Here is a 20,731-nt window from a genome sequence, read left to right on the forward strand (position 1 = left end):
TGTCCTCCAGGGCAGCTGAAACAGCGGGGAGGAACACCATGTAGGGCTTCTGGAAAGCCACAGAGCAAAGACTAGCTCTGGGGTGAAACAACACAAGGGAGAGGGGGTAGGGAGGTCCTTGTAGTCCATGGTCCTCTAAGGATCCGGGGACACCGGGACACACAGCAGGACAAAGCAGCTGAGGAGCATATCCAGAGCCCTGACCTTCCTCTGTGCTGTGCTGGGAAGTCCCCACCACCCCGCAACAACAAAGGCCCCGTGGGGCTTTCGCTCCTCTCCAACCCCTGTCTCCTCCTGCAGCCCGAGAACCTGCTGCTGGCATCCAAGCTGAAAGGTGCCGCTGTCAAGCTGGCTGACTTCGGCCTTGCCATCGAGGTGGAGGGGGACCAGCAAGCGTGGTTTGGTGAGTAGGACTGGCCCGAGTTGGGGCATCCTCCAGCTCTCATTGGTGTGTTTGGTCAGGGGGGGTTCCAGGAGGGACACACATCCCCAGGACCTGAACCCCAGGTTATGGGAGCATCCTGGCAGCACCAGCCTAGGAGGCACAGTGGATGAGGAGGTTGATGGCTCCAAGTGTGCCCCTGGAAACAGCCCAGTATTGATCCAGGGCATAGGCAAACAGCTCCACAGGGACTCGGTGAGTCACCAAGATGTCCTGGTGAGCTGGACAAGCCGGCAACAGGGGCAGACCCTGGAGGAAGAAAGCCTTCTCCATGTGCTGGAGGTGCATGTCAGAGCACTCCAGCCTTCTGCACCATCCTGGGGTTTGGCTGGTGCCACTGGCAGAAAGCCGCGGTTTGCTCTTCTCTCGGGAGTCACAGAGGTTTCTGGAGGGAGCGTGCCTGTCCCGCTGGGTCGGCATGTGCCAGGGCTCTCGGCTCGACCGGGCACCAGGCACTGCTGGTGAGCTGTGTGGGGATGGGGGCTGCCTGCCGGCGGTGTGTGACTGGTTGTCTGTCCCAGGTTTTGCTGGCACCCCGGGATATCTCTCCCCCGAGGTGCTCCGGAAGGATCCCTATGGCAAAGCCGTGGACCTGTGGGCTTGCGGTAAGTCAGACTGGGGCTGAAATGCCAGGAGCGCCTGGGCTGGGTTGCGTGGGATGAGGGAGGCTGTTCACCCATCCTGAGTGGCCATTGCTAGACATGTCTCAGGGAGGTCAGGCTGGAGGATTTAGCCAAGAGGTGGCACATTACCTTGGGCTGTCCCAAGAGCAGCACCCTCTTTCCCAGTCCAGTGGCACCCTTCTCTGAAGGATCAGCCCCCTTGCTATGCACCCAAATCCCCAAACGGGGGAGATGCCGACTCTTTTGCCCTGCGGTGCTGGTGGGGTCAGGCAATGCCTCCACGCAGCTGCAGCCATAGGGGAGCCTTCTTCCACCCACGATGGGGAGGAGGCATGATGCCACGATGGGGCACCTGGCTTGAGGCTGTGCATGGTGGCTGCCAGAGCCATGTATCTCCCCAGCCGCTGAGCACATCAGCATGGAGCTGGACCCACCAACGAACCTTTTGCTTTTTAATCAGGGAGCAAATCCTCCCGTTTCCCTAATTTCTCAGTTTCTCTGCTTGAGTTCGGCCAGTCCCCAGGTTGGGTCTGCTCATACCTACAGCAATGAACTCCCACCCACTGATCCCACTTCTCCTCTCCTGGGCAGGCGTCATCCTCTACATCCTGCTGGTTGGGTACCCACCCTTTTGGGATGAAGACCAGCACCGACTCTACCAGCAGATCAAGGCTGGGGCTTATGATGTGAGTGGGTTTGTCTTACTCCCCCCTTTCATGGTCTTCCCTCTCTCCTGCTGTCCCTGCCTTGCAGTCTGCTGCTCCAGAAGGGCAACCAGGACAAATTTAGACAGACAGGACCAAGTTTCTTTGTTCTGGTCACAGAGGGTTGGCCAAGCGGCCATGCCCAGGTGCACACGCTGGCATGTTTCAGGTCCACTTTGCAGGACAGATAGGTCTTGTCCTGGGCCTTCCACCTTTCTCCCTCCATCCCTGCTCTCCAGTTTTCCAGCTGGCAGCTCTTTCCAGTTGCTACTGTCTCTCCAGTAGTATGTCTGTCCCTGTCCCATGGGCAGGAGCAAAGGGTTGCAGGAGAACCACCCCAATTGCAAAGGGGCTTCTGCTCCTTCTGTCGCTCCCTGCAGTCTCTCACCCTGGTCCCTTTGCTTTGGCAGTTCCCCTCCCCTGAGTGGGACACAGTCACTCCCGAAGCGAAAGATCTCATCAACAAGATGTTGACCATAAACCCGTCCAAGCGCATCACGGCAGCGGAGGCTCTGAAGCACCCCTGGATATCGGTGAGTTTGGTGGCACTCACTAGTTGGGGTTGAAGGTCTAGAGATGTGGGGGTTTGCAAAGGGGGAACATCTCACTGGGGAGCATGTCTTATCAACCTTGCTGTCTGGCTCTTTTCTCCATCTTGGGAAGATGGTTTCCTGGCATGGTTCCTCCCAGTGCTCTCAGAGCAGCCTTTTTTTCCCTGAGGCTTTACAGCAGAGACAAGCCCAGAGTGTGAAGGCAAACAGCATGTCCTAGGGGAGCTGGTGATGGCAGGGACACATGTCCCCAGCCCTGGTGGGGACAGGCTGGTTTCTTGGTGTCACGCTGCGCTGGGGGGGGGCCTTTCCTCAGGGACGGTGGGAGCAGGCTCATGTTTATCCATCCGTACACTCCAGCAGCAATCCCCCCCCCCGCCACCCTTGCTGCACCCCGCTGCTCCAGCTGCCGGTTCTCACTCTGAATCAGGTCCTAAAGGCAGGAAGAGCCCAGAGGCTTAACCCTGGGACCCCATACCATGTGCAAACCCTGAGCACGCTGCTAAATGTGGCCGGTCAGCCGAGGAGTTAACTCAGGGGGCAGCCAGCTCTCCCTGCAACCCCACCGCCCCCACTACCAGAGCAGATCCTGCTGACTCCAGAGCTGCGATGTCCTGCTGCCTATTAAAGTTTTATTTGCTGCTGCTGCTGCAGGCAGCTCTGGCCCGTGCCTTGGCCGCAGGAGACCGCACATGTGTGCATGCGCGTGAGAGCGGGGCTGGGGGACCCCCTGCCCCCTCGGCGCCTGCTCTGAGCTGGGTCTCTCTCCTCCCAGCACCGTGCCACCGTGGCATCATGCATGCACAGGCAGGAGACGGTGGACTGTCTGAAGAAGTTCAATGCCCGGAGGAAGCTGAAGGTAACTCTCGTACTCTCCAAGCTGACTGCAAAATGCGTGATCGGGTCATTGGTGGGTTTGTTCCTCGTGTGGGAAAGGACAGGGTGGTGGCTCTGGGTCAGCGGTGTGGGGATGATGGACATTTGGGGATCCCCATTGTGAAGAAGGGAAGAGAGACCGAGTGGGGTGGAGGCTGCATCTGGCTGGGGTTCCCAAGTGATTAGAGGAAAGCCATGGTGAAGGAAAGCAGCGAGTGACACAGCTGCCCTGGACACTGGGTTGAGGACTTTCCCACTGGAGTCAGTGTCGACAAAGCTCCTCCTTGGGGCAGGACAAGGATCCGAGAGGCACAGTGAGACCCCTTTGCCTGATGACCAAGCCATTTTGCAGCCAAGGAAACAAAGCGATCCATAGACAGGCAAAAAGCTCTGGCTCACCCACACCAGCAGCCCCCAGGCTTTCCCTTCTCGGATGCTGCTGCGTGCTGCAGCCTGGACCCCCTCTGGAATCACCATCTCCCCAGGCTTCACTGTCAAGCTGGTGCACCTCCCTGAAGCACCCATCTCCCGGCTGCTGCTCAGCCTCAACTGGCAGCACGGCACTGGGAATGGGCTCTGGAAATTGCAATGCCTCCTCCAGAGCCGGAGACACAGAATGGGACAGCGCTGATCTGTGCCACCGTCAGAGCCATCAGCGCTCCAGGCCTGAATGCGACGTGGCACAGAGCAGTACAGCTGCAGGCTACTAACAAGATTATCAAGAAAAGAAACTGGCTATAAACTATTATTACTTTTCAGCTAGACAAGTAATCAAATTAGTTCAGGCATACACTTCAAAATAGTAATCCATTACTGTAAGCAATTAGTCCAAAGTAATCTCATTATACACTGAACAACTAGTTAGTAGAGTCAGCTGGAAAAGGAGAAGCATCTTTATGAATGTTATTTTGTGGTGGTGATCTTTGCGTGGCTCCCATGAAAAATCCCTACCCTGCTGCTCTTAGCTGGCACGGCTTTAATTGCAATTAAATCCGGTTCCGCTCCCGGTGGCTCCCCTTGCCGCCAGCTGCTGGCTCTGGTCAGTGGAGTCATGCTACATCTAGGGCAGGGTAGAACGAGACTGAAATGCACCCGGGGGATATTTAATATCCCTTTAATCTTGGAGAGAAGGCAGTTTTGGAGGATGCAACCCAACGCCCTAGCGCTGGGGATACGGAGTCGGGTACCGAGGGCTGCTTTTGATGGCAGGAGGGGAATATCAGCCCGTGGGCCAGTTTCCTTCCAGTGAGGTGGCTGGGGGACAGGTGACAAGCAGGACTTTCCTCCCCCAAGGGCTGGGGGGAGCGGCAGGGGTGCAGGGGGCCAGGGCCCAGCACGCCTTTTCTTTCTGCCTTCTGTGTCTTTCAGGGAGCCATCCTCACCACCATGCTGGCCACCAGGAACTTCTCCGGTAGGTGCCGTCTCTGGGGCTCATCTCCTTGTCTTACAGGGTGCCCAGGGCAAACCCGCAGGGTCCCTGGAGAGCCAGCTTTGCCTCGGGTGTCACAGGGGGGCTGAGGTTGCAGCCTGGTGCCTTTGGGGATGCGTGGCATGGGGTGGTTGTTTTGGGTGTCACCTGGCACCTTGCTGGCTTGGGATGCAAGAGAAAAGGTGTCTGGCTGAGGCACAGCAGTTCCCAGAGGTTTAGGTTTTTGGGGTTTATATGCGCCCAACCATCTGGCTTGTGCTGGGGTGGGGATGCGCGTGCTGGGGGCTGCCATGTCTCAAGGCAGCTGGCTTTGTGTCCTCCTGGAGATGTTTGTGGCTCAGGGAGAGCATCCTCTGCACCGGGAAAGTGTCAGAAAGGTCCCTGGGTGCCACTGCAGCCATATGGCAGCAGGGTCCCTCGAGTCTCTCCCTGGGCAGGAGGGCTTTAATCCTGCAGGGCCCCCGCTCTTCTCCTGCCTCCCTACATCCCGAGGGCTGCACAGAGGTAGAGGAGCAGGGACAGAGCCCAGCAGCCCAGCCTGTGCCCTGGGAGAGGTCTCGGTGCAGCCACAAGCTCTCTTGCCGCAATGTCCTTGCGGAGAGCTGTCCCCTCTGGGGACACCCTGCTGCCTCGGAGCAAGCCTTGCAGCTGGGATTTCACAGGCAGGGATCAGCAGCGATTCCCAGGCACGGAACCAAAAAGGAGCCGGGTGACTGCAGAGCTCATCCGCTCACCTCCGCAGCACTGGGGATGGCCCCGGCAGAGGTGCTGCAGTGGTGGGACAAGTCAGCCAAGCCCAGCACGCCGGCTGAGCGGGCTGGTGGCAGCCGTTCGGTGTTAGATGGGTGTTTTGGGGTGCTTCGCCGAGGCGCCCCAGGAGTCAGGTGTAGCAGGTGGGCAGGGGGGGAGATGGGGGGCTGCTGGCCCAGCCAGGTGCCGGGGGAGAGGGCCGTGGCCGGGGTTGGTATCTGCATTTGTCGTGGGGGGATCGTGCTGACACATTTAGCACTTGTGGGCAGCGTGCGGCGCGGCTGGAGGAGTCCAACAGCTGGGGGGATCCGGTGTCAGGCCCCGCGCCGGGAGACGCGGCGGACACGGAGCATCAAAGGGCAGGAAATTCAAAAGCATCTCTCGTAGCTCTGCCCGTCCCACGCACAGCCCAGGGGCTCGCCGGTCCCCCCCTGCCCCGGGAGCGTGGCGGGGCTGATGGGTGATGGGGTCCCGCGTGGGTCTGAGCCCCATCAATCCCACCCTGGTCCGGGGGTGCAGAGGGTTTCGGGGTGGCTTGCGCAGCCCCGGGGGGCTGGGGCAGTACCGGCAGCAGTAGGTGGGCACTGGGGAAGGCGTCTGCTTTTCATCATCGTCAAAATGTGGGCTGCAGCTGTCGGGCCGTCGGGCCGGCAGCACATGATCCCGGCAGCATGGGGCTAAAATTAGAGGGCGGCAGGCGGGCAGCCCATTCCACCGCGCCGCGCCGTCCTCGGTCGCCAGCACCCACCGGCCGGAGCACTGCCTGCTGCCGGACAGCCCCGCCGGCCCCCTCCGAGCCGCTCCGAGGACTCAGCGTGACTTGAGGAGACGGGTCATGCCCCTGGCTGAGAGCTGCTGGGGCAGGACGGGACGGTGCCGGCAAGGTCGCCCCTGAGCTCCCGGGGTTGGCACCGGGGGTTGCCGGAGAGAGGACAAAACCCACCAGCCGGTCCCGCGGGGTCTTGCCGCTCTGCCGCCTGGCACCATGCTGCTGATCCTCGGCCTCCTGGTCTTGGTGCCCTGCCTGGCTCTCCTAACCTCCTTCCTCCTCTCTCCAGGAGGCAAAAGCGGTGGCAACAAGAAGAATGACGGCGTGAAGGTAAGCCCCCCTCTCCCTGCCGCCCTCTCCCGCCTGCCCCTCCGCTGCTGGGGTGGCAGTGGGGGTCTCCGTGCTGTGCCGGCGGTCCCCGTGACACGCTGTGCTTTAAAGGGCAGCTGTTGGCCCGGCTGTCCCGACGCGTCCCCGTGCCACCAGCTTGGCTCCTGCCAAGCGCACAGGAGGCTTTGCAGGGTGGTGAGCGAGGGGAGCAGGCTGGTGCTGGAGGGGGCGCGTGGGGGGAATTCGCTACCGTTTCATCGCCTGCAAAACGTGCTCGCCCCTTGCTGCCCCCAGCGAGGGGGAGAGGCTGGACCAGGAGAGGGGACAGGGGGAGGCAGTTTTGCAGCCCGGAGCCATGGCTTCAGCCTGGCAGCAGCCGTCCGGCAGGATGGACGGCTGCATCTCCTGCTCGCCCCAGCATGCGTCCCACTGGGGCTGGTGGGGCTGGGCTCATCCCCCAGCTCCTGTCCCATCCCCAAGGGTTAGTGTGCTGCTGGGTGGCACATGGGTGCCTTTAATTCTCTCGGCAGCCGTGCTGGCCCCCTGTGCCCAGTGCAGGCAGAGGAAATGAACTTGGTGATGTTTGACAGAGCAAATGGCTTGGTGATGCTCTAAAAAGAAGCTGGTGCTTGGAGGACCTTGTTTCTTGGGCTGCAGAGCCCACAGGTTCACCGGACTCTCCGAGATGGGGCTACAGCTCTTCTCCAGGACAAGGTGCCTCTTGAAGGCAGCAAAATCCTGCTGCCGAGCAACTTCTGACGACACGCAGATGTGTTGGTTAGCAGTGGTTAGCGAGCTCTGTCAAACTCCTCCTGCAGGAAGGAATAGCCCATGTGAGGGTCTTTCTCTCCTTACCTGTTCCCTTCATGAATACAACCAGTCGCTCAGCAGGGGAGAGCTGGTGTGATCACATTCCCCATCACAGGGCAAGGCGCAAGGTGTCAGGCAGAGCTTTGGGGACCTGACTGCAGCACGGCTGCTCTTCTTCCTCTGGCCTGTTCGTAGGGACTCAGCTGTTGGGCTGTGAGGGGCACAGGGTTTTGGAAGAGCAGAGCCCTCAGCTAGCTTCTTCCTTCCTTGGTCCAAATGGGCAGTGGAGCCAGAGGTCTGGGGATGGCTTATTTTTCTCCCGCTCCTTCCAGACCCAGCGCCTGCAACAAGCCTGCAAGGCTTGAGGCCATGCACAACCCTCCAAATCTGGACTCAGCTCCACAAAAGACCATTCTGGCCATGCAGTGTTATTCTGCAACATGAAGCTGATGGCCTGCATTGCTATGAAAGAACATTGCTATGGGCTGCGGTGTCACGTGAATATCACGTGGCTTCCAGGACAGGATTGCTAGTTTTGGACAACAGTGCTGGCACAGAGGGGACAGGTCCCATAGGATTCACAGCAACCGATCTGCCAGCCACTGCTGGCCTGTCCTCTGCTGCTCTGAGGTCCCAGCTGCTTCTGGGAGTCACCTGAGAAGTGACACCATGGGTAGAGCTGACTTGGTATGACTTGCTGGAGCACAGGTGAGAGCAATCAGGAGTTGCATTTTTAAGCTGTAAAAGGAGAGATTGGAGGATGGAGGAGCTTCATCAGGCACAGTCCTGAATCTAATTTTCCAGCTGAAAGGGACAGCCTTGAATTTCATCTCTAGCACTGCAGGGATGGTGTGGTGGTAGAAGACCGTTTGCCAGACCAACTTGCTAAGGATGCTCCCTCTTGGTCTTCAAAATAGGTTTGAGGGCGGACATTATCCTGGGAAGAGGGGCACTTGCTGTTGTAGCAAAACAGCCAGTTTGGGTAAGCAGCCTTCTGGCCCATTGCTGAAATTCAGCAAAGAGGGTCTGGTTTCAGAGCAGGATGAGAGAGGCTGGTTTGTATCCCTAGTCCTCAGCCCTTCGCTGGTGAGCGGGGAGCAACGAGTGAGGCTTCACCCTGAGTGCAGTCTACCAGCCAACACTCAGCTCAAGAGGGTGCACAAGCTCTGGAGAATGAGTTTGCTTTTTTATTGCCCCCTTTCCAACAAGTGGAGGCAAGACAGCCTGGCTAGATGGCCAGGGAGGTAGAGGAGGGGAAGACAAAGTAGAGGTGAGCTCATTCCCAACAGGGTGCTTGTGTTGGCCATCTTCAGCATTACCATTCCCACCTCTCGTTCCCCTGCTCAGTGTAGGGGAACTTGCAGTGTAACCCCCTCACGGGGGCAGAGGGAGGCTGGGTGCTCTGGGCAAAGCTTTAACGGCCACTGTGGGCCAGTGGCAGGTGCCAGGGCATTGCTGGATGGCATTCATCTCTTTCCATCTTGCTGGAAAAGTGAGGCAGGAACGTGGAAACCTGCTTTGGGCGGGTGGGAAGGTGGGAAGGGAATGGTCCTGCCTGCTCAGAGCAGGGCTGTAAGTCAGGCCATGCGGTGTGGTTCATTGTCAGAAGAGTTGGGTCCCATTTGGAGAAACCTGCTGGACTGACAGTCCCCATGAGACCAGGCAGCTACCCCTGCTGTCCCTGCCCAAAGCTACGCAGGTAGGCAGCAGGTAGCTGGTGCTGCCCTCCAGCCTGCCCGCACAGCCCTCCAGCACCAGGATGGTGCTAGCCCAGGCTCAGAGGGCTTGAAACTCACCCTACTGAGGAGGTTCCTCCCCTACTAAAAGCATTCAGGGGACCAAAAATCCCCTTTGAGACCTGTTCTGGGGTCTGTGGGAGGTCTCCTGGTCCCAGCAGCTATGATACCTTCACTGCCCTGTGTAGTGTCACATCTTGTCACATTGTAAACTAATGAAATCACTGCCCCATGTCGCATCCTGTCCCGTCCTAAATTAATGAGCTCACTGCCCCGTGTTGCATCCTGTTACTGTATGTCCAGACTTGACGCAGTCACTGCTTTGTGTTGCATTCTGTTGCGTCTGAAATTTCTGCAGTTTACTGCCCCGTCTCATGTGCTTGGGTAGCAGAAGCTGTCAGCCCTTCCTGCAGGCAGCCCAACACTTGCAGCTCCGTTTCTCATGAGGTTCCATCCGAAATACCACAGCTCACTCTGCCCTTTAGGACATCTGTTGTTTCGGTGAAGGAGGGGCAAGGATTAACATAGGACCTAGCGAGGGAGGGGAGAGCTGCACCAGCAGAGGGGAAAACTCAGTGACAACGCTGGTGGGAGCCAGTTAGGATGTGAAAGGAGCAATGAGGGGGAATGGATATCAGCAGTTTTTACACTGCAGCCCACCCACGTTCCCTAATGGGTCACTCGATGGACTTTTCCAAGAGATTTGCACTGTGTGTGCTGCTTTTCCCTCTGTGGGGCAGGCAGAACTGGTGCCTTGTTAAATATGTTGGTAAGACACTTTGTTATTTGGCACGGCAGCTTCTGATTCCTGCACACTGGTGTTCCCTGTCACCTGCTGTGATTCATCCCCTGGGAGCTGGAGGTGGAGAAAAGGCATGAGGCCAGCGTGCACATCCCCCTGGCTCCTGGCTAGATTAAAGGTGGAGGCGGGGAGCAGAGCACGGCAAGGAAGGAGAGTCCAGAAGTAGTTTGGGACTGCAGAAAGAAATGTGGCTATGGGGTCGTCCAACCCAAAAGCCTTAAAGCCTGATGGTAGTGGTCAAGGATGGAGATAATATGTGCATGTGTAAGGCCTTCTCTTTGGAGGAGACTTGTCCTGATTTAAAGTACTGGAGCTGCACTCAGCACAGCTTCCCACACCGTGTGCCTGCCTTGTGGGGTCAAGTAGCAGTAGCCATGCTGGCTTTAAACCAGCCAGCTTCTAACTGGTCTAGGTCCAAAGCTAACTGACCATCTCCATACTAGTCAGCAACATGGGCAGATGCACCCAGAACAGCTCCGGAGTCTGTAAATACCAGTACGGCATTCACACCGGGCACAGGGCTGTACAGATGGTGGAGCTGCCTTAGCTTTTCAGCATCCCACTCCTGTTCCTGTGAGCTTGCTGGCCTGGTCACAAAGCCACCAGAGTGGTCATTGACTCCTAGAGGACTCTCTTTTGGACTAGTCAGGTCCTTGGGATGAGCAACGCCAGAGACTGCGGCAGGTCAGGAGAGAAAGGTACCAGCAGGAAGGTGGGGAGGGAGCTGGCATAGCACCACCAGCACTGCAGCCAGCAGCATGTCCCTACAGAAGCACCAGGTTGCCCCCCTGCGCCTTTCGTTTGCCCCTCCACGAGGACCACGAAGGGTGGCTCAGGAGCTGCTGCCTCTCACATGCTGCTCTCTGCCTTTCTCACTCTGTGTCACTTCCTGTTCCATCTCTTCTCCTTGTTTTTCCAGAAAAGAAAGTCCAGTTCCAGCGTTCAGTTAATGGTGAGTGTCCTTCGTCTTCCTCAATGCCGATATTGCTGGGCCTCTCCACATGTTCCAGCTTCCCCCGTTTTTGGAAGTTACCTCGGGGTAGGGAAGAAGGGACACCGGGGTTGGAGGGAACATCCTCAAAGCCGTATCACCCACAAACCCCATTAACAGGGTTGGTGCAGGCACTTGCTGGCCACCAGCTGGTGGGAAGCCAGCCCTGGTTCTTGCTGATGGGTTCTCATGCCGTTTCTCCCAGTTCTCCTGACTCAGGTCTGCAGGCTGCATCGGTCCAAGGAGCCTTGGAGAAACACCTTCCATGCCTCTGCGGGGACTGTATGGTCATGGGACACCTTGCCAACCTACATCGGGGTATTATGGGTAATACATAAGCAAGGCTCTGCTGGGAAGAGCTAGCAGAGCCATTGCTCTAGCTCCGCTAGCAGAGTCGCCTTGATGGGGCTCCTGCAGAGAGACGGGGGGTCAGTACCCCCCTCCCCCCCAAATCTGTGTAGTGCTCAGCTGTTTCTTGAAAGAGCTGTGTCTCAGCCTTCGGTGGTCCATGTGGGTCTTGGAAGCACTCTGTTTTATTGTACATTTCTCTCCCTACTCTGCGGTCAGTGTGGTCTCTCTTACTCCTGCACAGTCCCCTCTTTCTCATCCCAGCTCCTCCTCGCTGTGAATTTGTACATCTCTCTCTTTATCGTACAGTCAACATGGTGTCTTCCACCCCCGCACAGCCCCTCTCCCTGCCCCTCCGGCAATGCTCCTAGGAACCCACCAAACCCCCCCCGGACCTGCCCCGTCTCTATCCCCACAGGTGTCGGTAGGAAAGGCAGCGCCGTTCCTACGAGACCCTCCACAGCCCAGCTCTTGTGCCCTTGGCTACAAGGAGTGGAGGTCAGGGAGGGCTCTGCCAGTGCTGCCCTAGAGCTGTGGTTGAGGACGGGTTGGACCTGCTGGCGTTTTCCTTGGTTTCTGTCCGTTGGCACAGTCGAGCGCTGTGGGGTCGGACTCGGGGGGCTGTCGAACACACGAGCTCCGTCTGGCGTGGGGCGAAGACCCCTCTCACCGTCCCATCTGTCCTTTCTGTTCTTTGCTCAGGAATCGTCAGAGAGCACCAACACCACCATCGAGGATGAAGACACCAAAGGTACCGGCGGGGGCACCCAGGGAGGCGGGCAGGCTGTTCTGGAGGGGTGCCCTGGGGTCCTTAGTCTGGCCACCCCAATGAGATATTGGCTACTGCGAAACCCACCACCATAGAGATGCCTCAGGGCCCTTCAGAAGTTGCTTTAACTCCTTAGGTGGTTTCATTGCTGGGTCGCTGCCATGAGCAGCTGAGGCACTGCTGGTGGGGAGGGGGGGCTCCCAAAACCAGGGATGTTCCCCGACAGCAGGCATCGTTATGGCAGAAATCTGCAGGGATAGCCGACCAGCTGCCCGCTCCTCCAAAATAAATGGCCCTTTGGGAAAAGCGTCCAGGGGAAATCCCTGCCTCCCTCCCGCCTGCCTGCCAGAGCCAGCTTTCTAAGAATAACCCAGGGAATAATTTATTGGTGCTAATTTGTAAAGTCTCTCAACGAAGCAATCTCAGCACAGAGCAAGATGGACTTTGGCCTGACGTGAGAGTTAATGGGACACTTGTTCTCCTGGGGAAGAGCTCCCCGAGAGCGGACGTGGAGGCAGGCAGTGCTCGGGAAGTGGTGGGGATCCCTCTCCTCCTTTCTGAACAACTCTCAGGAACGTGCTCCCTCTCCTTTCAGTAGCCATAATAAAAAAAAAAAAAAAAAAATTAAGTCAAGCATGACGCTGATTTGCATTTGAAGCAGAGCCTCATTAATAAGCCCAGGGTTACCTCTGACAGCTCCTCCTGCATCCTGGGGAGCCAAACCAGCTCTCGCAGCCCAGTCCCTTCCCAGATGAGCTGGCAGCGCCCAGGGTCCCTGACAGCAGCTGCACGGTACCGTGCCCCTCGCAGGGTCCCTCCTTGTGTCTCCTGGGGTGGCTGCCCACATCACCCACCTGTCCTCCTCCCAGCTGAGACCTTCTCCTCCCATCTCGGAGGGAAGTGGGAGCATCCTTGGTCCAGCTTGCCCTGGCTGGCCCCTGCTGTGAGTTCACAGGGTAGAAGGTTCCAGATTGGCAAGGCTTTGCAGCCATGACCAGTCTGCGCCAACTTTTGGGCCGAGGGCAGCTCACCACTCGGTGATTAACCTTTTTGCTCTTTAGGAAAATACAGGGGGTTTTGGGTTTGCCCTGACATTGGAGGTCTTTCCTCTCCAGGGGTGAAGAGCCCTTCCCCACATCTCTCTCCCAAGTCACTCTCCTACTTTTTCCCTGGACAGTTTCCAACATCCCCCAATGTCCTGTGGTCTGTTTCTAATGAGAAAAAGATACCTCACCGATATTGCAACACCAGCACTTCTGGTTTGTTTTCTCCTTTTATTTTCTTTTTCTCTTTAAACCAACAGTACGGAAGCAAGAAATCATTAAAGTCACAGAGCAGCTGATCGAAGCAATAAGCAATGGCGACTTTGAGTCCTACACGTGAGTGTGCCCAGCGCGGGTTTGGGCTGAGGTGGGGGCTCAGCCTCCCGGAGCGGGTGCTCTCACTGTGACAACCCAGCCCGGGAGGTTTTACTGCTGCCCAGGGCAGGGTGACCAGGTTGACCTGGTGGTAGGGCATGGAGACCATCCAAGAGAAGCAGGGGAGATCAGTTTCCAAACCTGCTGCTTCTCTCACACTAAGCTGACCACATCTCTCTGGTCTTATTATCATGGATGAGCCCATTTTCTGGTTTGCAGAAAGATGAATAACTGTAAACGTGATTTATGGTGGAAGAAGGAACATTGCATCCATGGTATCCATTATATCCAGATTGCCACAGGCTGCTTGGAAGCGTAACTGCTTTCTACTCGCTGAGCTGATGCTTTTCAGAGTACACTTCTGTGTCCAAGGCCTGTTTAATTAGCGTGTCTGAGCGAGTGCAGGTCTTCATCCCTGCCTCAGAGAATTGCAGCAGGGCTACTTTGATACAGAGCAGAGAATATGAGTTTTCCCCTGCTGTTTTTCTTTCTTACAAAGAAAACAGCAGTGGTTTGGGAGGTTTAATTGGAGATGGTGACTGATGGAGAATTCACCCTGCCTTGTGGGGTCCCGGCTGTAGTCAGTGGGCTGGAGGCGAGGTGAGGTGGGCTTCATGCAGAGTGCAGGGATGAGGTCAGATTTCTGCTTGAATTACTTGCTAGTGCGGAGGCTCCTTGGTCTCAGGCTGAGGGAGTCATCCCGAGCACGAGCCATTTGGGTTTTGCAGGCTCTCATGCCAGAAACAGTGAGATAACCTCTCCCTTTTCTCTCCCCTTCCCACCTCCCCAGGAAGATGTGTGACCCTGGGATGACTGCCTTCGAGCCTGAGGCTCTGGGCAACCTTGTGGAAGGCCTGGATTTCCACCGATTCTACTTCGAAAACCGTAAGCAGCCCCCTTGCCTCCCGAGGGACCCTTCCCACCACCCATGGGCCTGGCTGTGTCTTGACCTCCATCAGCTTGCTGGAGAGAGGAGGGTAAGGGTGGCTTTGGGAGCATCTCTGGCTGATCTGGAAGATCCCAGCAGGAGGTGAATCAAGCCTGTTAGGTCAGCTGGGGCCGTGCTGTATGCAGAGGAGTTGTTTGGTTAGCTGCTTTCTGGGTGGACCCATCCTGAACCCACCTGTGCAGCATTTACTCAGCCCCTCCAAGCAGAGAGCCTATCCCAAGCATCTCCCCTTCCCACATTTGCTGCTGCCCTGGGCGAGAGCCACCCAAACTCCTTCCCCTGCCTGAAGCCACTTGTACTTGTCCCCTCTCCAGTGTGGTCCCGGAACAGCAAGCCCGTGCACACGACGATCCTGAACCCCCACATCCACCTGATGGGAGACGAGTCTGCCTGCATCGCCTACATCCGCATCACACAGTACGTGGACGCGGGAGGGATCCCCCGCACCGCCCAGTCCGAGGAGACCCGCATCTGGCACCGCCGGGATGGCAAATGGCAAATCGTCCACTTCCACAGATCCGGCGCACCCTCTGTCCTACCGCAGTAAGCCCTGTGAGGCTCCAGGGACGGGGTACGGGGGGACAGGGAGGGGACGGTGCGGGCTGCTTGCGGCGTTGAGGCTGTAGAGGGGGTGGGATCCTACCCCGAGGGTCCGCGGTGGGGAGGAGATGGCCGACCGCCGTGAGATCGTGATGGGGAGAGGGATGCTCTGCCAAAGGGATGGTCGAAGCAAACTCCCTCTCTTCTGGGTGTGTGTTTTGCAGCTGAAGCGTGGTCCTGCCCGTGTGGGGTTTGTCACTGACTGACTACCAAGGGGAGACCCTCCCTCCGACATCTTCACCTATGGGACTTTGGCTGTTGGCTCTGCTGCTTGGTTCCCGCTGGAATAACCCCTCGCTTCTCACCGCACACATGCAATGGCCCTGCCGGCGCCGCGCAAGCATCCCATCGAACCCCCCCACCCCGCTGGGGCTGTGGCGCTGGGCCCCCTTCCTCTGCATGAACCATGAAAACAGAAACCATGAACCTAAACCCGAGCATCTGGCCGGTGAGATGACACGTGCCGGGGTAAAGGCCTCCCCCCTCGGCTGTATGGCGTTGGTGGGACCCCCCACTACCTAGCATGTCTCCTGAACTGGGCTCGGACTCTTCATCCGCCTCCATCCCCACCTCTGCTGGGAGCCCCCCCGAGGAAGAGGAGGGCAGGGGGACAGTTTTGAGCCATCTTGTGCCACACCCTCCCTGCGCACCAGTGGATTTTGCTTTGCTGCTATTGAGGTCCCCATCTGTCACCGTGGCTCCCGCCTGCTCCCGACCCAAGCTCCCGCTTCCCGGCAGCCTCGGCCAGGGAACCGCGATTTAAACCTTTTGCAAAGTCCATATTCCACGCGCCCCCCCCCCAACCTGGGTGAGGAGGGCAGCGGTCAGATGGGTGAGTAAAGGCTCTCTGTTTATTTTCCCTTCCCAGGAGCGTAGGCTGGCTCCTGCCCAGGAGAGCGAGTAGGTTTGCGCCCTGGCTCCGGGCGGCTGCCGTGCTGAGAGGGATGCTCTCCCTCCTTCCTCCCTTCTCCCTTTGGAGCAGGGACTGGCGAAGCTGGGAGAAGAGAGGAGGAGAAAGGCGACTGCTCCCTGGCACCACGTCGGCACAGCCGGGAGCCGGGGCTCTCCCAGCCGTGCCGTGGCGGTAGCGTCGCTCCCCGTGCCCTCCTTCCCACCCGACCGGGATCCTTTACCCCAGCACCCAGCCCTGCCGAGCACCCACCCCTGCCCCTCGCATGCAGCACCCGGCGCTCCCCCGTGCCCGGCTCCCAGGCTGGGACTGGGACGGCTGAGCTGGCCACCGATTCAGGGTGCAAACCTCCATCGCCCACGTGACTCCTTCCAGCGACGACGAGGAATGCAAGCTTTATAAAGTAACAAAACTCTGCAGAATCTGATCGTGCTTTGAAGAAAACAAACAAGCCTTTAGCTGTCTTCTACTTTGAGCGCATGCCTTTTTATAGGGAAAAGAAAATAACCTACCGTGTATTTCGTAACTTGATTTTGAGTATTTGCTGAAATGGATCTTTATGTAATAACTAGAAACATTCAACTGTTTAGGGCAGGGAGGGTGGGGGGGATTTTCGGGGGTTGCTGTTATTTGTTGCATTTACATTTGGAGAGGGGTTGCGCCGCCATGGTGCTCCTACCAGGGGTCCTGCGGCTGCCAGCCCCCACCCCACGCCGTGGCAGCTCATCCCATCCCGTCCCACAGCACCGGGCTGGCGAAGGCACCCACCTCCCCGGGGCATCCACCTCCAGGGAAACCCCCCTCCCTGGGGTGCCTTCCTGCACCCCACGGGTCCTCCTGCAGGGCAAACCCAGGCGGTGGCTCTTGGGGAGCCACCGAGACATGGCTTTCAGGACAGAAGATGTGGCCGGGAAGGTGAATTTTGGTCTCGCCTCTGCCGTCAGGTAGAGGTCCGAGAGTGGGTATTTTTCCGGCAATTCTTCTGTTTCTTGTTCTCTTTTTTCCGACTGGAACCTCTTTGCTCGTTGACGTGAGACTCCTGCAGCGCTGCTGCCCCGGGGGACTTTCTAGCTGCACTCTCTTCATCTGCATGGCGTTTAACTTTCTAGACGGTGTGTGTGTTGAAAAACAAAGAAATGAACAAAAAAACGCTTGTTTTGGACATAAAAAAAAAAAAAAGGAAATGTTTTCTCCATGTAAATTCTGAGCGTGTATTTTGCCTTTTCTGTGGTTTTGAATGCTTTGCTCTCTGTCGAGGCAGGGATGGCTGCCGTGTGAAATGCAACCGTATCCTTGCAGACTGCAAAAATATTTTCCCACTGGATGGAGGGGAAGAAATCGAAACTGCTGGGGCATGAACAGGCCCTGAGAGGTGTTTCGGTGTGTCCCGCTGTGCCGGCAGTGCGATGGTTGCTGGCAATGTGTGTAGGAGGTGCCTTTTTGGGGGCAAATCACACGGGTGCTCCACGGAGCAAATGTGCATCCCCGTGCCCTGGGTGGACCTGTGATGTTTGACCATGGAGCTGCGTTGGCTTGCAGGAGATGGCCCCAAAGCAGGGAAATCCATGCAAGGAGAGGATTAGCTTTTAAAGTAGAGTTTGGGTGTTTTTACAGATCTGTTTTTCTTCCTGTAGTTACGTAGTGCTGAAGTTTTTTTCATTTTTAAAGGAAGGACTCAGCTCTTTCACAGTTCTCTCTCTCTCCCTCTCCAGAGCTGGCTCTGAAGCCAGCCACAGTGAGTGTCTTATCCACATCTTGATGCCCAGGCTCTCTGGGTGTCAAGAGTATTTTGGGGGATTGGTATGAGATGGATGAGGAAGGAGGAGGTCATGGCAGGGTTCTGCATGGGGGCTATGGGGCAGATGCCATTTCAGCCTGGTTTTGGAGCTGCTGATAGCTGCGGACCTCGGGTGGGCTGTGAGGTTGAAGCTGCTCCAGCAGCTGCTACTGGAGAAAGGACTGGGGCAGGGGGTGCAGTGGGGTTTGCTGAGGATGATGGATGAGACGCTGGGGTAGATACAATCTCCTTTCACTGAGAGCCCACTTTGGGCAATCACTGCTAGGGAAGAACATCTTGGTTTCCAGGAAGGCTTTGAGGTGTCTTCCTGGAGGTGGTTTTTCCTCTTTGAGGTTTCATCTCTCCAGGGACAGGTTCCTCTGGAGGCAGCTGGAGGTCCTTGCAACACCTAAAATGCTCCCAATCCTTTCCAAGGGAAGCAGAGTCTGGGTTTTCAACTCATTCTAGTCTTCCAGTCAAGCTGAAGCCTGACCAAGGAAGACCCAACTTCCCAAACTGCCCACGCTGGCAGCATTAAGCACCTGCACTTTAGGGGTCTGTTCTGCCTGGTTTCTCTTCCCCACCTCGCCCTGCTTCTCCAGAGCAGGTTCCTGTATCCCCAGAGCATCTCTGAGCAAGCACTGATATACAACCACCCTTTCTTTCAGTAGCCATGGTGAACAGCTTCTGTCTCTGTCTTCCTTCACATTTCCTGATTTCTCTTAAACTTGCAGGAAAACTGAAAAAAATAATCATCAACTGCCACCACCTTCTTTGGCTCACAGACCCAGGGATACTGCCATTACATCTGTACTTTTAAGCTGTTGGCACCGTCCCTGGCATATGCTAACTGTCATTGCCCCAACAATCCCACCGTGGTTCTGGGGATGACAAGGTCCAGGGCGTGTTCCTAATAAGCAATATGGACAAGGCCACCTTGTTGGGATGGAGTTTACCACCACAGACCTCCTGTCCCCGTTGGCCTCAAGGCTGGAGATCAGGCTGCGGCACATTTCATTTTCTCGTACAGACAGAGCCTGACTCACCTGGTAGTCTGGCTGTCTGGTTCAAAGCAAACTCAAAAGTCCTCCAAACCGATCATCTCTTCCACTTCTCGCAGACCACAGGGGATATCCGAGTGGAAGCACTTGCTGTGGTGGTCTCGGACTCCCAGCTCCATGGGTGGACTTGGGAGTCGCCTGTTTTCCCTTCAGGGTCCAGCTGCAACATCATCATTTCTCAGGTCTTGCTGGTGCGTCCGCTCTGGAAGAAGAAGATGCCATTCCTGGGCCTCTGTTCTTTGCTAGAGGAGTGGGTGCTCTGCTCCTTGTCACGGCCGGGCACAGCCGGGAGAGCTGTCTTTTCCCCCCACCCCGAGTAAATGCCCCCTCTGCCAGGCACCGAACCCCTGTCTGACTCCAAACTTGCCTCCCCTCCATTTGCCCTCCATGGGTTTATGCCCCCATGGAGCTCCAGAGGTTGGAGCAGGTAGCACCAGCCATCTGGTCCCTCTTTGAGCTCATGGTCTGCTCTGCAGCCCATGGCAGGATCACTGGGGAGGACCAGCAAACAGCAGTGCTGTGTTTGAGAGGGCAGCCATATAGACCCATGGACCAAGAGGTGTCTTTCAGCAGAAGATCCCATAACCGTCTCCTCTGATCATCCCAGGAGCCGGGCTAACCCTTCTTCCCCATCGCAGGACACATCTCATGGTGTACACCACTCTCTTGATGCAACAACCATCCGGCAGGGTAGAGACCTCACCGTTACCGGTTTCCAAAGGTGCAGGTCCCAGCCCATCCGTACCAGACAGGGAAATCCAGATGTGAACAGGCTGTGGGAACATCAGAGGAGGGGCTGGTGGCCCCTCTGCCATCCATCCCCCAAAGGCCACCCACCGGCTCCCTGCCCCTTGGCTGAACGTCCTTGCCACCTGCAGGTTGACAGGGAATGGGAGAGAGGGCGGTGGAGGGGGCTGTATCGAGCGGCTCCTTCCTTCTTTGGGTTGTTGTCCCTTTTTTCTAACTGTTGCACAATTTTAGGGCTTTTGTAACATTTTTTGGACAAGCAGGGAAAATATGTTAACAGTGGTTTAAGAAAAAAATGAGATCTCTTATATATTATATATATATTAAAAATATATATACTTACAGGAAATCTCTATGGAAATATTTATTTAAGATGATCACAAAAAATATATTGTAATTAAAAGTATACCAAGCTTTGTCACGTAACAAAAAATCAGGCCCCGGGGAGGGGTAGCTGCCTGTCCCCTCGTGTCTGTCAGTCCGTACAGTTGCAGCTGAAGCCTTTCTCTTATCTTTTTGTAAGTGCACTCGAACTGTCGAGCAGTGTGACCGTGTTGGATTCAGTGGGAGCTTGATGGGGGGGAGGGATTGATTTTGTTTCCTTTTCCTTTGTTTTTTTGGAACCTGTGGCTATGAACAGAATGATCACTGCTCAAATCGGATGTTCTGTTTGGGGAGGGCGGCGGGGGGACCGGGAGCGGGGTGGGTGTGGGAGGGAGGGCGAGTGTCAGTTTTATTCTTGGTGTTCAAGTGCAATAAATAGCTACTAACTTCTGAGCATGGAAACGGATGATTCTCCGTCACTGCAGTGACTCAGGCCGTCTGCCACCGCCTTGTCCCTCTGTCACCACACTCCTGTCCTCGAAAGCGTCGAGGCTGGGATCAAGCCTTGGCCAGCGGCTGCAGGCAGCAGATGCCTTCCTCCTGCCTGCGGGATGCTGGTACCCTGGGCACTGCCTGCGGGATGCTGGTACCCTGGGCATTACCTGCGGGATGTTGGTACCCAGGGCACTGCCTGCGGGATGCTGGTACCCTGGGCACTGCCTGCCCCTGGCCACCAACATCACCGGGGCTTCGGGGGGAGAGCCCGGGGCTTGATGTCCTGTCCCCCCCCCCCAGACCTGGCTCACCCCAACCTGGCCCTTTCCCAGGGGAGAGGGCTCTGGGGGACCCCATGAGCCGCCCGGGGCTGGCTGGGAGGTGGGAGCCGAGCTGTCACCCTGGCCCACCGGGCAGCAAGAGGAGTTTGGGTGGGGGGAGCTGGTGCTGCAGGGGCACAGAACCCAACCCCAGCCAAGCCCAGGATGGGTTTGGGGGGGCTCGCAGGGGCAGCTGCCGG

The 20,731-nt window shown here is 57.0% G+C and overlaps 1 protein-coding gene across 3 annotated transcripts in view; it reads left to right on the forward strand.

Annotated features, from left to right (window-relative positions):
• CAMK2A (calcium/calmodulin dependent protein kinase II alpha) overlaps positions 1–17,008 on the forward strand; it is a 33,885-nt gene extending 16,877 nt beyond the window's left edge. The window contains exons 7-19 of one of the 3 annotated variants that reach the window (XM_069772905.1): positions 301–403; positions 964–1,047; positions 1,657–1,751; positions 2,180–2,302; positions 3,096–3,179; positions 4,565–4,607; positions 6,434–6,474; positions 10,742–10,774; positions 11,864–11,912; positions 13,234–13,309; positions 14,139–14,233; positions 14,612–14,840; positions 15,062–17,008. In XM_069772905.1, coding sequence (XP_069629006.1) covers positions 301–403; positions 964–1,047; positions 1,657–1,751; positions 2,180–2,302; positions 3,096–3,179; positions 4,565–4,607; positions 6,434–6,474; positions 10,742–10,774; positions 11,864–11,912; positions 13,234–13,309; positions 14,139–14,233; positions 14,612–14,840; positions 15,062–15,065 — 1,059 coding nt within the window. In that variant the 3' untranslated portion in view covers positions 15,066–17,008. Of the gene's footprint in view, positions 1–300; positions 404–963; positions 1,048–1,656; positions 1,752–2,179; positions 2,303–3,095; positions 3,180–4,564; positions 4,608–6,433; positions 6,475–10,741; positions 10,775–11,863; positions 11,913–13,233; positions 13,310–14,138; positions 14,234–14,611; positions 14,850–15,061 lie in introns of all 3 variants that reach the window. The other 2 variants (XM_069772904.1, XM_069772906.1) reach the window with 2 other exon arrangements.
• Positions 17,009–20,731: the final 3,723 nt, after the last annotated feature.

Source organism: Haliaeetus albicilla, chromosome 27 (genome assembly GCF_947461875.1).
Source record: "Haliaeetus albicilla chromosome 27, bHalAlb1.1, whole genome shotgun sequence".
NCBI lineage: Eukaryota > Metazoa > Chordata > Aves > Accipitriformes > Accipitridae > Haliaeetus > Haliaeetus albicilla.